This window comes from Triticum urartu, chromosome 3, assembly GCF_003073215.2.
Source record: "Triticum urartu cultivar G1812 chromosome 3, Tu2.1, whole genome shotgun sequence".
Lineage (NCBI taxonomy): Eukaryota > Viridiplantae > Streptophyta > Magnoliopsida > Poales > Poaceae > Triticum > Triticum urartu.
In genome coordinates this window covers 611,373,074-611,386,205 of record NC_053024.1, presented here as the reverse complement: position 1 = coordinate 611,386,205, position 13,132 = coordinate 611,373,074, and the positions used below count along the sequence as shown (strand labels likewise).

Here is a 13,132-nt window from a genome sequence, read left to right as displayed (position 1 = left end):
TTCATATCAAGTGCACAACGGTTCATATAGTCTTTCCGTTATCCGTACCACACAAGAGTCGCGCGTAACTGAAGCCTGATCCGATCTCAATAATTTGCTGTCGATTCGAGGAATCTATCTGTAGATCTATCGATCTCGGCTCTCAATCCCAAGTGGAGAGCTGCGTACGTACGTACCGACTAATCAATCGTCCGGCATCATCGATCCGCTGCTGCTCGGTGCTGCCAAACGCCAGCGCACTCACGGCACCAGCGCCCACGGGCTGCCAGCGGCATACAATCTAGCGCGCGATTTTATCCCTGTTGCAAAGGACGAAACGAGCGAGAATAAGCGAACAAGAGCGCGATCGCCAACAGTTGTTTATTCCGTATCAGGTTGGTGGGCGCGCTCGCCGGCGGACCCTGACCGGCAGGCCGCCGGCGAACGTGGCCGTCAGCCCCGGCGCGAACTTGGGCCGGCGCGAGCTGCGCTCGATCGCCTGGATGTCGAAGCCCCGGACGACGGCGACGATGACGGCCTTCATCTCCATGAGCGCGAGGTCCTTGCCGACGCAGACGCGCACGCCGGCCTGGAACACCGGGTACCGGTACGGGCTCACCGGGACGAACTGCCCGTCGCGGAGCCACCGCTCGGGCCGGAACTCGGAGCAGTCGGGGCCCCACACCGACTCCATCCGGCCCATGGCGTAGGCGTGGTAGGTGACCCGCGTGCCCTTGGCCACCGCCGTGCCGTCCGGGAGCGTGTCGTCGCCCGCCGCGAACTTGGAGTCGAACTGCACCGGCGGGAACAGCCGCATGCTCTCGTACAGCGCCGCGTGCACGTAGTGCATGTCCTTGAGCTTGCTGAAGCTCGGCCGGTCGCCGTCGTCGCCGCCCGCGACGCGTGACACCTCGTCCCGGATGGCGGCGGCGACCTCCGGGTGATCGGAGAGGAGCAGGAAGAAGGCGGTCAGCGCTGAGGCGACGGTGTCGCGGCCGGCGAGCATGAAGCTGACGACGATGTCCCGGAGGTACTTCTCGTCGCTGATGGAGCCCATGAACCGCGACAGGAGGTCGCTGCCGGACGCGGCGCCGCCGAGCTTGTGTCGCTGCCGGGTGACCTCCGCGGCGAACCCGTCGACGAGGCGCACGGATTCCCGGAGCTTCCTCTCGTCCCCGACGTTGAAGAACCGCTTCAGCCGCCATATGATCTGCAACGGCGCGGTCGCGCGCCTCGCAGAGAGCATCGACGCCGTGTCGAACGCGTCCACGAACGCCGACACCGGCATGGACAGCTCGAGGCAGCCCGGGTCGAGGCCGAAGGAGATCTTGCATATGCAGTCGAAGGCGAAGCGACGGAACACGTCCTGCAGGTCCAGCACCTTGCCACCGTCGTCGTCGTCGTCGTCGTGGGAGCAGGCAGAGTCAAGCAGGGGAACGAGACGGCCCCGCAGCTCGGAAGCCACGACGCCCGAGGCGAAAGCCCTGAGCGCGGGGGACGCAAGCTCAGCCGCGGCGAGCTTCCGCTGGAACAGCCACGCGTCTCCGTCGACGTTGAAGATCCCGCGGCCGAGCAGGTCGGCGAGGATGGCGGAGAAGGGCTTGCCCTTGGGGTAGTTATCGAAGCGCGCGCGCAGCATGTGCTCGACGGTGACGGGGTTGGCGGTGAGCACGTTGCGGAGCACGTGGACGTGCACGGTCTGCGACGGCGAGCGGCGCAGCAGGTGCGCGTACCAGTCGCAGAGGTTGTCGAACTCGCCGGCCCAGGAGGCGGTGAGGTAGGCCTCGCAGACCGCGCAGTCGCACCACCACGGCGGGCGCGTGCGCGCCACGGCCAGCAGGGCGGCGAGCGCCACGGTGCACGCCGCGAGCGCGAAGAAGGCGCCGGCCACGTGCGGCTGCAGCTTGAGCGCCCCATGCAGCGCCGCCTCCGCCGCCGCCGCCCCATGCAGCGCGGCCTCGACGCCCATGACGAGCACGACGTGACGGCGGCGCTACCTGCTTTTTATCTATCGTACGTGCGTGTGTGTGCGCGCGGGGGGGCTTTCATATGCGGGCGGTGAGGTGAGGTGCCGTTGCGCCCGCCCCGGACGAGGCCGTTTTATACTGCCGCCCGGCCCTCTCCTCGCTCGTGTGTAGAAGGACGGTTCTGGGCATGGACTCTCGCCCGTGTAGCTTCCCCTCGTGACTTTGACCGCTCTCTCACCCTCAGTAGGTCTGGGCACGCTCGAGCTCGAGCTCACCTCGGTCGATCGGGCTGTAGCAGCTGGTGGTCTAGACCCTAGAGGTGGAGAGCCACATGAGCTATAGGAACAGTGCTGCATGTTGTCCGCCGCGCCATGCCCGTCGTCCGATCGGGCCACGCACCGTCACCCACCTCCCGGGGTGGCACTTTGTGTTTTTACCCCGGCCCGGTCGGTCGACCGCGACGTCAATACCCGGTCGTACATAACAGGAAAGCCCGCGGCTTGCCAACTTGGGCCAGCCAGAGCCAGTTATTGATTGCACTGCAGTGCAGTGCCTCCCTCCCACGATCCAGACAGTGCGATTGTACCACCACTACTATTGGACTAGTCGCCGATCCAGGGATACTTACTGCGCCGTGGCGTTTTGCACGTGCTTCCAGTGCCCACTAGCTTAGCCAGGCGCAGCAGCAACAGAGAGAGCAGCGCCGGACCGCCCGGGGTACATCTCTGCCCGTCTGCCTTCGCCGGGGCCGACCGATCTTTCTCACCCGCGCGCGGCCTCGATCGCGGCGACAGCGGCGCAGTAAACTCATCAATGGCGGTATGCGCCCCGAGCTCCGATGCCCACGGGTACAAGGACACTATCGTGCTACCTGCGCCTGGGCAGAAGGAGGCGCAAGTTGCATCGTAGGAGCATCTCCAGCCGCACCGCCCCTCAACACGTCTTTATTTTCGTGGGTGCAAAAAAAAAAATTCTCCAATCGCACCTTCAGAATGTTGAATTCCGTCGATTTGACTCATTTTTGGCCTGATGATTTCAGACCGAACTAGTGCACTGGGAGGCACTTGGGGGCTTCGGTGAAAAGAAAAGTGACGCGTGGGCCACCATTGTCTAGTGTCCCCAAGATTCGACCCAAGTGCGGCAGAACGCCACTTCCCCTTTGCCGCCATGCCGATACCAGCGCCACCCATCTGCCCACAGCCGTTGCTCCGCCGCTAGAAAGGCCATTCCCCCGCCGAAAAGAGAGGGGTTTCGCCGCGACAGCCTTCATCCTGCTCCTGGGCGAGGTTTCGAGGACTCCGACCACGCAGGCAAGGATACTAGCGGCTGCCCGCCCATCACGCCCGCGAGGTGTTTGGCGATTTGTCTGTTCGGCGATGGACTCCGACGACGACAAGGCGCTTGCGGCTCTGATGGAGAAGGAAGCCAAGGCCGACACCAACGATGAAGAGCACCTCATGTTCCTATTTGATTTTGTATTGATTTATGTGATAAACTAAGTGATAAAAATAGTTTTTGTTGAATTTGTGCTGAAGTGTGCCAAATTTGTGCCTAATTTGAGTTGGAACTCGGCGGCTGGGGGGCGAACTTGGGGGACGGCTGGGAACCGGAGCCTCCCATGCAGAAAATATCAACGGTAAGCCCCCAAGAGTCGGTATTTTACGCCTAAAAAAGCCCTTGGGGGGGGGGGCGAATGGCCGGAGATGCTCCAAGGGCATCTCCACCGCCGACCCTCAAAACTTCCGTATGCCACCACGACCGACCATGCTGTCTGGATCACGGAAGTCATCCAACACGGGTCTGTATTGGTCCGCGATGTGGTCTGGATGCGTTTTCTCTCGCAAATCGGAGACAAACGTCAGAGGGCTTTGCGGGAGTCCGGACCGCTCACACATTCGCTTCTGGCCACCCTGGCCCGTAAAAAACCCACCTGTTCCTCCTGCGCTTTTCTTTCGATGCACACGTCGCTTATCGCGTCACATTCATGCCGGCCTAAAGCACGCAGCAGTCGGCATTGATGCCACAAATGTGACTGGAGGGAGAGAGGGCGGCGCTGACCGACGAGACCTCTCGGGAGCCACCACTTCAATGCGGACGCAGATTCCTGAGGAACCAACTCCGGAAGTTGTGCCGCATTGAAGCGGCTGACTAGCCCTTCACCTGGCCTGGCCGCGGTAATATAAGCCACGCTTCGTCGTCGTCCACATCACAATCTATCTTCCTCCTCCCGTCTCCCCGCCCATCTCCCTCCACATCTCCGGCAATGGGCAAGTCCTGGACGTCGGCGCCGACAGGCAGCGGTTCAGGGGCGGGCTCTGGCGGATCGTGACGATGCCGCCCTCAAACTCCGGGGATGTCGTCCTCATCAACGGGCAGCTCCTTAACAAAGGCGGAGATCGTCATCTCCTCTGGCGACGAGGAGGACCAGCCGCCGCCGCCGCTACAGCAGTTCGCGCCGATGGTAACGGGCCAGGTGTACGCCGCCACCGACGTGGAGTACAAGGAGCAGATGGAGCTGAAGCTTCGTCGCTCCATGCTCCACCACAACGGCCCGGCTCCGCCACCGGGGACACTCCTCCCCCCGGCATCCCCTCCGCGCTCTCCGGCGCGCAATCGCGGCGTCCAAATTGGACGTCGCGTGGAGGAAGAGCCCATCCCGCCGACGCCAATGCGCGTGAAGGAGCGACTCTCTCCGCCACCCCAGCGCATGAAGGAGGAGCGGCTCTCTCCGTCCTGATGCGTCAAGGCGGAGCGTGGCTCGCCGCTGCCTGTGCCCAATGCGGTCGTGAAAGCACGCGGTCGCCTTCAACACTATCTCAGCGACATCGGCAACGACAACTCTTCATCGTCCCGGAGCGCCATAATGGCGCAGGAGTACATCGATAGGAAGCGGCGCCGGCGGGACAGGCGCAACGCGATGCGCTGGTCCGAGTTTGCCGACTCCGACGTCCGGCCGCCACACATTGCGGCGGACCCGAAGCTGGCGTACGCCTGGGCTTTGGACTGCTTCATGATGACGGCAGAGACGTGCAAGCGACGTCATCACCGCCTCGACAGGAAGATGGCCAAGTACGGCGAGGAGTGGTCTCTCGTCGAGATCGCCACCACTAATGCCGTTTCTTCCAAGGCCCGCCGACCTTTACCCCCGCACACACGATGGCCGCGGCTGCACTGCGCACGACACAGGACGAAGCGGATTGGATCATCCTCGAGCGTCAGGCGGCCAATGGAAAACCCTATCGCGACGCTGCCACCTTCCGCTGCCCGAAGCTCGACGACGACGAAGGAGGAGCCGCCGGCCAGCCTGGCATGACGTACGAGGTCACCGTCAAATATAAGATAGTTTTGGGTTTTAGTTTAAGAATTTTAGTTCACTGGACGAGAATATCATCCGATATCATATACAGATTGTCCTATTTCAAATTAAATCCGCTATGTTTATTTCAAAAATCACCCCGGTTTATATGAATTTCATTCGATTGGTTTGAACACTTGTCAAAACATATGCGGCTACGATTGGATGACGTCCTCCCGTATCCGTGTTGGCGAATGATCTCCTCTGTCCGTGGACTAGTCTTTTTTATCTGCGTACGGATGCGGAAGAAAATTTGCGGATTAGAGATGCCCTGATGCGGTGCGTTTCAGGGGTCAGGCTGCTGCAGTGTCGATTAATTGGGGCTGAATCGCCACTGCTGCTCGATGGATATCTACCCAGCGCGCGCCAAGATTTTATATGATGAAATGCGGTGCAAGTTTCCAACTCAAAAAAAAAAAATGCGGTGCAAGTTGTTTTGCTTTTACAGTCGGAGGACGTGCTCACTGATAGGTATGTCCTCGATTAATCGAGCTGCATGCCTCGTAAGAACCGACGTGGCAGCTTAATCATGTCGTCCTGGGCCTGATTGCACTGTCAGTTCTAGGTAAACAAAAGCAGGGAGTAGTGCCGCATGACTGTTGCTTATTTTTGAACAAAAGTGGCGGTACTGCTGCATCATTGCTCAACTCCAGCTCTGAAAAACAATATATAGGGTACGTACATCAGCCATGGGCTGAGCTAGACGAGGACATGGGTGTACAAGTGTACACCCATTATTTTTCTCGCGGATACGCAAAACTTGCGTGTCTTTCCCTTGATAGAAGAAAAAGAAATGAATATAAAGAGGATACAACACATGGCGTGAACGCAAGCCGGCGTGTGGACATGGTTCCCGAAGTAGAGAGACAAAAAATGCTCGGCCTGAACAGAAAAAGAACCACAGCTAAACCTACTAAGCCTAGAGCCGGTCGGACGACGAACATCTTCAAAGCCAACACCAAGGCCACCGCGAGCAAGCAAGATAGCGCCTTCAAGAAGGGAAGCGATGTGATTACGCCGCCACCACCTGATCTGAAGAACCGGACCAAGGGTTTCGCTCGGTGCTCGGAGAGGGGCGCGAAAAAAGGCCATGACAACGCCTCAAAGAAGGAACACGACACCCATCCCATTGCCGTAAGATTAGGGTCCGAAGATGACGAAGTCAGTCCGCAAGTCAAGACTACCATCACAAAAGGGTGAGATGGGGCTGCATCTGCCATCAGAGGGTGGCACCGGGCACCGCCGAAATACGCTAGCTTTGGGCCCGGCATTGCAAGTAGGTGGACGGAAAGGCGGGATAGAGAGAGCCGAAGCGGAGGGCTCGAAGGTGACCGACACCACCAGCAAGGCAGGAACCAAAAAAGGAACGTAGCTCCGAGCTACTAGGGGCGAAACCGCCGAAGCACCGGCGAGCCGAAGACCAGAAAGGACACAGCAATCGAAGCGCTGGGGCCGGTACCACACCGGCAGAGGACGCCGGCGAGCCGCGGACATGGAGAACACAGGTCCATGGCAGTCGGGACCGGAGCACTGCCGGCAATGGTTTGCCGCGAGGCCTCAATCGCCTGCCATGAGCACCGTGACCACACAAAATCGCAAAAGCCGGCACCGCAGCTCGGAGGAGGCGCCGTCCAGGGCTTGGAGCAGCCTGCAGCGAAGCCAAACCAAGACCCGGCTGCCAGTTGTGTAAAACTAAGATTGTTATTCGACTTTGTACACCCATTCTTTTGATGCTAGCTCCGCCACGGTCATCAGCCCAACCAGGGGGTCAAGAGAAACCATGTGGATGTGGTACTACGTGCATGTGCTTCATCTTTCAACTGCCAGTTACAACTAATAAATCTCCTGCATGTGGTACGTGCTCAATTATTATTATCTTTGAGGAGGTACGTGCTGAATTTGAGAAGGGATCCGATCCATCATGCTTGTATTATTCAGCATGCATGCGTACGAAAAAGGATGGCATAGTACCAAACTAGAGCAACGGCCCGGCCAACAGAAACCTACTGTTTGGCAACATGAAGTCGACATGTACAACAAATTAAGCAAACCGTGAACAGGTACAGGGGAACAGGTGGCATGAATCATTACCTGATAAGTTATGAAAACATGAGCAGACCCACCGAATCTAGCGGAGAAATGATATCTTGACTCGATGCTTCACGCACTTAAATCCGAGCGGCTATGTCGCATGCAAATATATACAGTTGCATGGATCGCTGCAGTATTCTATGCTATCCAGGGCGATGAGATTTCCGGGGCGTGCGTAATAATGTACCAGACACGTATAGCAAGCCATGTGAGCACGTATACAAGTAACAAGTTCAATCAAAGAAACGGCGCCTACGTCTTCGTCATTGCTCCTGTCATGTGTCTCCGTGGCAATATTTGGATGGGGACACCAATCTTTGTCTATGCAAACGAAAAATTATCCTATTTTTGCTCTTTCGGAAATGGACAAACTTGTGGTTGTATCTAACACTAGAATATTTTTAATCTATATATATGCCGAGTTTGTATAGGCATGTTTGGTTGCTTGGGTCATTTTTGCCCTTCTAATATGTGTGAGCCGGCTGAGTCGGACAGAGTTAAATGTTAGCTCTTATCATGTTTTGCAGTTTACTTGATGGTCCACAAAACCCAAGACTGCACATTAGAGCATGAAGACTATCAAGATGTTTGGTTGCAAAAACGCAAAAACTTAAATAAGCTAAAACATGACCTACTGGAAACCCTAAACCCTAAAAAACCAAATCCCTAAAATCCCTAAACCATAAAAACCCTAACCCTAAAGATTACGCGTAAATTCTTAAATAGTATCAAACTTTATTTTTCAAGACCACGGCTAACAGTAAACCCTAAACACTAATCCAATCCCAAAATTGTTAACCTATGACATTTGTAGAAGTTTAGACTACTTGAATTTATGTGTGTCCAAATGGCCAACTAATAGTATGTGTAATCGGTATGAGGACTGATCATCGAATACTCCTAGTAGCGAATCTAGCTAAAAGGATGAAGCATGCAGTGGTTATTTCGAAAGCATTTTTTTTGCTTGTTATTCCAAAGTTCGGAAGCATGTCGGTTTTCGAAATCTATTCATTTCTCTCGTTGAAACGGAGGTTGGAGAGCCAAAGCCTAGACATGTCAAGATGGAGGAAGGTTTTGCCGACACGTATTACTTTGGCGTCATTCTGCAGGATGCGCCCGTGTGATGTTGCGGCAGAGAACTTAACAATATATTCATCAGCAGAAGTACGGCTGAATTTGAAAAATAATTGTATGCTGATGGCATGCTAATAATAGTGCTTGCCATACTAACTAATGATTCCCTGGAGGTGTACGCATGCTGAAGGAAACTTATGCGAGGTCCCACGGTGTGTGTTTTATTTATACACTTGTTGTCCTTGCCGCCACGCAATGATTTATGATTATATTGTACTAGTGTTGTCTAGAAGGATGTATATACTAAAGTTAATGTAAAGTTGAGTCATTTATTTTGATACGGAGGGAGTAGCCCACATATATGATTAGGTAATCATGTGCGACAAAGATTCCTATTCGTCATCTCTGAAATGCAGTTCTCTGTGGTGATGGTTAGCAACGTTTAGCTGCTAGCCACGAGCAGCTAACCAGGTACGTAGACCGTTTCTTCGGTGCTCTACGTACACGGGTTCTTGCCTAAAGGCAAGGCTAGCGTGACTAATATTTCTACCGTGTCACGTGGACTCAGTCAATCAAGAGACAAAAAAGGCAATAGCTTCTAGTATGTGGTACAAAGGACTACTGTTAGTCTGCTAGGTGTCAGCGTATTAGCTGTTTTTAGTGGTTTCTACGCGTATATCCTCCAACTTTGCACATGCATCCTTTTCTAAAAAGAAAAACTTTGCACATGCATGAAACGACTTGTTTTCTCTTCCGCCTGTTGTTTACCTGTAATAACTTCTGATAGACCGGAAACCTCCTACGGTGCGTGAACTCACAGACGTTATGATCATGAGCTGACAGATAGGATCTCTGACCAATCACCCACGGCTCACATGTGATATCGCATGTGCATCCATCCCGGCACCTCCCTAGGGCTAAGCACAACCATGAATGAGCACTGGTTGATCGGGACATGTGAGTCGATCGAGGCCAAACACACATGACCGCGAAAGAAAGAAGCAAGAGTGTCTTGGATAATTTCGTCCACCCCATGCATGCCGTCCCAGCTGGGTTATCACGCAGTTGTAGAATCTGCCAACACACTGCCCCAGCCAGTACGAGCAGCACGAAGACAAGATCGCGCTGTAACTATCGGTTGGCCAACACCTGCACGTACAGCGATACAGGTGGTCGGTCATGGTGCCGTGCAGTGCCCATGAAGCCCCGAGTCCAACTTCCGAGGGCGGGCGCGATCCTATCTTGATAGTAGATGATATATGGCTTGCGCGTTTCGAGCAAAAAGACACGGCCGGAAAGGAACGAGTCGACCGACGATCCTATCCGGATCACGTGGCCGGTAGCCCTAGCTACGTCCGCAGGCCCGTCCCGACACGGCAGCCGGCGCGAGGCCCCGGCCGCCCCTCCTTTCCGGGCGACCCGGCTGCATGCGATGCCAATTCCCGCGTGAGTGACATCCCGGATCTAGTACGTAGTACGCGTCAAGCAGCAACGGGCCAAGCTTTCCCTAGCGCGCTCGCGGGCAACGCCGATCGCTCACGCTACGTGCATGTCTTGACTCACCGGGAGCGCTAGCCCTGGCCGTGCTGACATGGTCGCCGGCTCGCCGCTCGCGCGCGCGAGATGCCCCGACGCGCGCGGCCAGGGGAGCCTATCGCCGGCACGGCGGTTCCAGAAGATGCCATGCATGAAGCGGTCACCGCGCGCGTGATCCGGCGAGCCAAAAGCACGTGCTCCCAGTGGCCCGCTCGCCGCCGTATGTCTCCAGCCAGCCGCCGATCCCACGTAGGATGAGGTTTTTTTGTCAACACGGTGGCCGGAAAAAACACGCAGGTCCTACAGAAGCCATGATTTGGTCTCCACGCATCTAGAATCTAGCAGTAGCCTCGTCGATCGATCTCCGGCCCCGTCCCCGTCGCGCCCGCTTTCCTCTTGCTAGCCAGCGCTTATCCTCTTCCCCCCGTACGTATTATTATCTCCTCCGGAAGCGCGCCAAATGAGCGTCGCTGTCTCTGTGTGTTTTCTTGCACCGGAAATGTTCCGGCCGGCCAAATGATTCCGGCCGGCGGGTCTCTTCTCCATCTCCGGGGTTAGGCCTACACCATTAATTCAAATACTGTGCGCTTGCTGTTTGTTCCGTGAATCGTGAAAGGTGAAAGATCCGGGCGCGCCTATGAAAGATCGGCAGGACCCATGCATGCATGCCGGGTCAATTATATTAGTAGTGCCGGTTAAATGGGCCATCCATTATGATTCCCTCCTTTTTCAAGGTCTTACAAAAGGTTAAATGGATCATTCCATGATTTCCTTCCTTTTTGAAGGTCTTGGGAAAAAAGCTTGCCTGATTTTCCTTCATGTCTAGCTAGACTCCTAGTCCTAGTACATGTTTGATTTGCTTCAATTAGCACCACTAAGCATAGTGCTAGTGGCTGTTTCACAATGGAGCTAAGCTTAGGTTAGGAGAAAATATGCGCCGCCCCATGAGGGATCGAAAGCCAAGGGCACACGATGCCTCGAACACCACGGGTGAAAGGCACTCCCGCACTAGGTGCTCGTTTGTTTCGTACCTGGTGAGGCAAAGTTTACAGTACCTCGTCATGCGATGCGTATTTTCTCCTGTCTTGAGGATTGCTGGTACTCTCATTCCCTGGGGCTTGATGTCGCCCTTGTGCTATGCAGTACTTCCTCTATTCTCGTTGGTGCGTCCACGCTTTCCGAGACTCAGTGGTATAATTTTTGCTTCCATCGCAGTCGGTCTCGTTGGTTAATTTTATGATCAAACTTAGATCTCGAGAAGCACGGACATACTACATTGTGGAATGGAGGGCGTATGTAACTTGTTTTTCTTTTTGCTACGAATATAACTAACTCTTGTACATTTTTCTCCTTTCTTCCCATCTATATGAAACGGGCAGCGCACCTGCCTTTCACATCAGAAAAAAAACTTAGGTTAGGACTTGGGAGTGGCAGAGTACAATGTCTGACGAAAATCCGCAAAAAAAAGTCTGATGAAAATCTTCAGGGACATCGGATCATTGTCTATTCTCCATTATTATTGCTACTAATTTTACCCACAAAAAAAGTTATTGCTACTAATTTCCTCGAGATGTGATTGGTGACCTCTCACCGCTCTAGCTAGATCACATGTCAATATGTCATTTAGGGAAGGGAAACCTTGTCACCTTGCACACCTTTCCGTTTTTTTTACTGTGTCTTCTGTCCGACGCTCCATCAAAGTCGCAAACGGTAGTCGTTTCCCGCGGTTTTATTCGTGGCAGGTGAAAAAAGGAGCGGAACTTTGCAGCGCCGCGACAAAGGTGGCAATCCGACGGCATACTTTAACAACCGCCTCGAAGCAAGTACTATTTCCCTGTATTGTAACGGTGATGCAGCGCCATTAGCAGTCCATTATTAGGATAAACAAGAACCAAACCAACCACGTCATAGTTTAATCATGAAGCATGACACGCAATGAGACAAAGGGGTTCTTCGTACGAAGGTGGCTCTGTCGAAAACGAAATTAAGAAACAATCGCTGCGATGGGCACGTTTTAGACAGCGGACGGGAACCTACTCCGTCACCTCAACTCAAGTCTCAAGCGTGACGGCGACCAGTGCGGGCAGGGGCCGGGATTCTCGTCGCCCAATCGCGCTCGACCTCGACCGCTCGACGCCTCGGGGTGCAGCCGTGATACTACCGATCAACCGGCCTATTTTCGGGGGACGGATGTCACTGCACAAAGATGCCTCGCTCGCTCTCCCCGCCCGCCTCCATCTGAAGTACAGAGAGAGTGTGATTTATCCAGCGGAAGGTGAAGCAATTACCACTAAACACTGTATGAAATGACAGTAGACCAGTAGGGTGTACTGCACTTCATCTGCCACTACATACACATGGTAGGGCATACGTCCTTGAGTGACTCCTAGAGCGGCGAGACCGATCTCCAGTGCGGCCGTTCCCATGTCCCTCCCTCCTCCATTCTCATTAGTGCCGAAAGGTGTGTTTAGCCGCTTATTAGGTGCCCCGTGCGACATCTGGCATTGGAGCCTGATAAAGAAACGGCAGCGACAGCGAGAGGCGAGACAAGTATGGCGCCGCTTGCTTGGCCGAGAGCGTCTGTTCCTGCACATGAGCTGAACGTGCAGTGGGCGTCCGGGAGCATGTAGACACAAACGATACAAGACAGTCAGACACTGCAGCGACGTACTACGCGCATACGGGATTTGACCACAGAGCAGTGTGGCAAAGGACGGGATACTACTACGTTTCTGTATTATCATCACACCGGAAACAATGGGCTTGGCCTGACCAGGCAAGCGCGTAAGGCCAATTTCACCGCGTGATCCTAAACGGACGTTTGCTTTGCCCGGATTTTATCCGTTTGGATAGGGCGATGGGGTCGTATGCGGGCCTGTTCTGAAATACGGTGGCCGTGCGTCAGTGTGTGGCCGCATCCTTTTGCCCCATCTTGTCCGTCTTCATTTTAAAAACAACAACATTCGAAATACCAAGCCCTAGTTTACGCTGACAATAGAGCCGACGGCCTACACGTCCTCGCCGGCAACACAGCCAGCGGCTGGCAACACAGCCAACCTCCAAAATCAATAGTTTTGTTCGCCGGCAACACAGCCAGCCTCTAAAATGAATGTGTTTCTCGTCGGCACAC

General features: G+C 54.7%; 1 protein-coding gene across 1 annotated transcript; it reads right to left on the bottom strand.

The window, feature by feature from the left end:
* Window positions 1-327: 327 nt before the first annotated feature.
* LOC125545341 (cytochrome P450 94C1-like) lies at window positions 328-2,068 on the bottom strand. The gene has a single exon (XM_048709257.1). The coding sequence runs from the start codon at window positions 1,946-1,948 to the stop codon at window positions 371-373; it is 1,578 nt and encodes a 525-aa protein (XP_048565214.1). The 5' UTR covers window positions 1,949-2,068; the 3' UTR covers window positions 328-370.
* Between the last annotated feature and the right edge of the window lie 11,064 nt (window positions 2,069-13,132).

What these genes read in the sequence shown, in the direction of transcription:
- LOC125545341 (XM_048709257.1), bottom strand. Translation starts at nt 1,948, where the DNA reads ATGGGCGTCGAGGCCGCGCTGCATGGGGCGGCGGCGGCGGAGGCGGCG.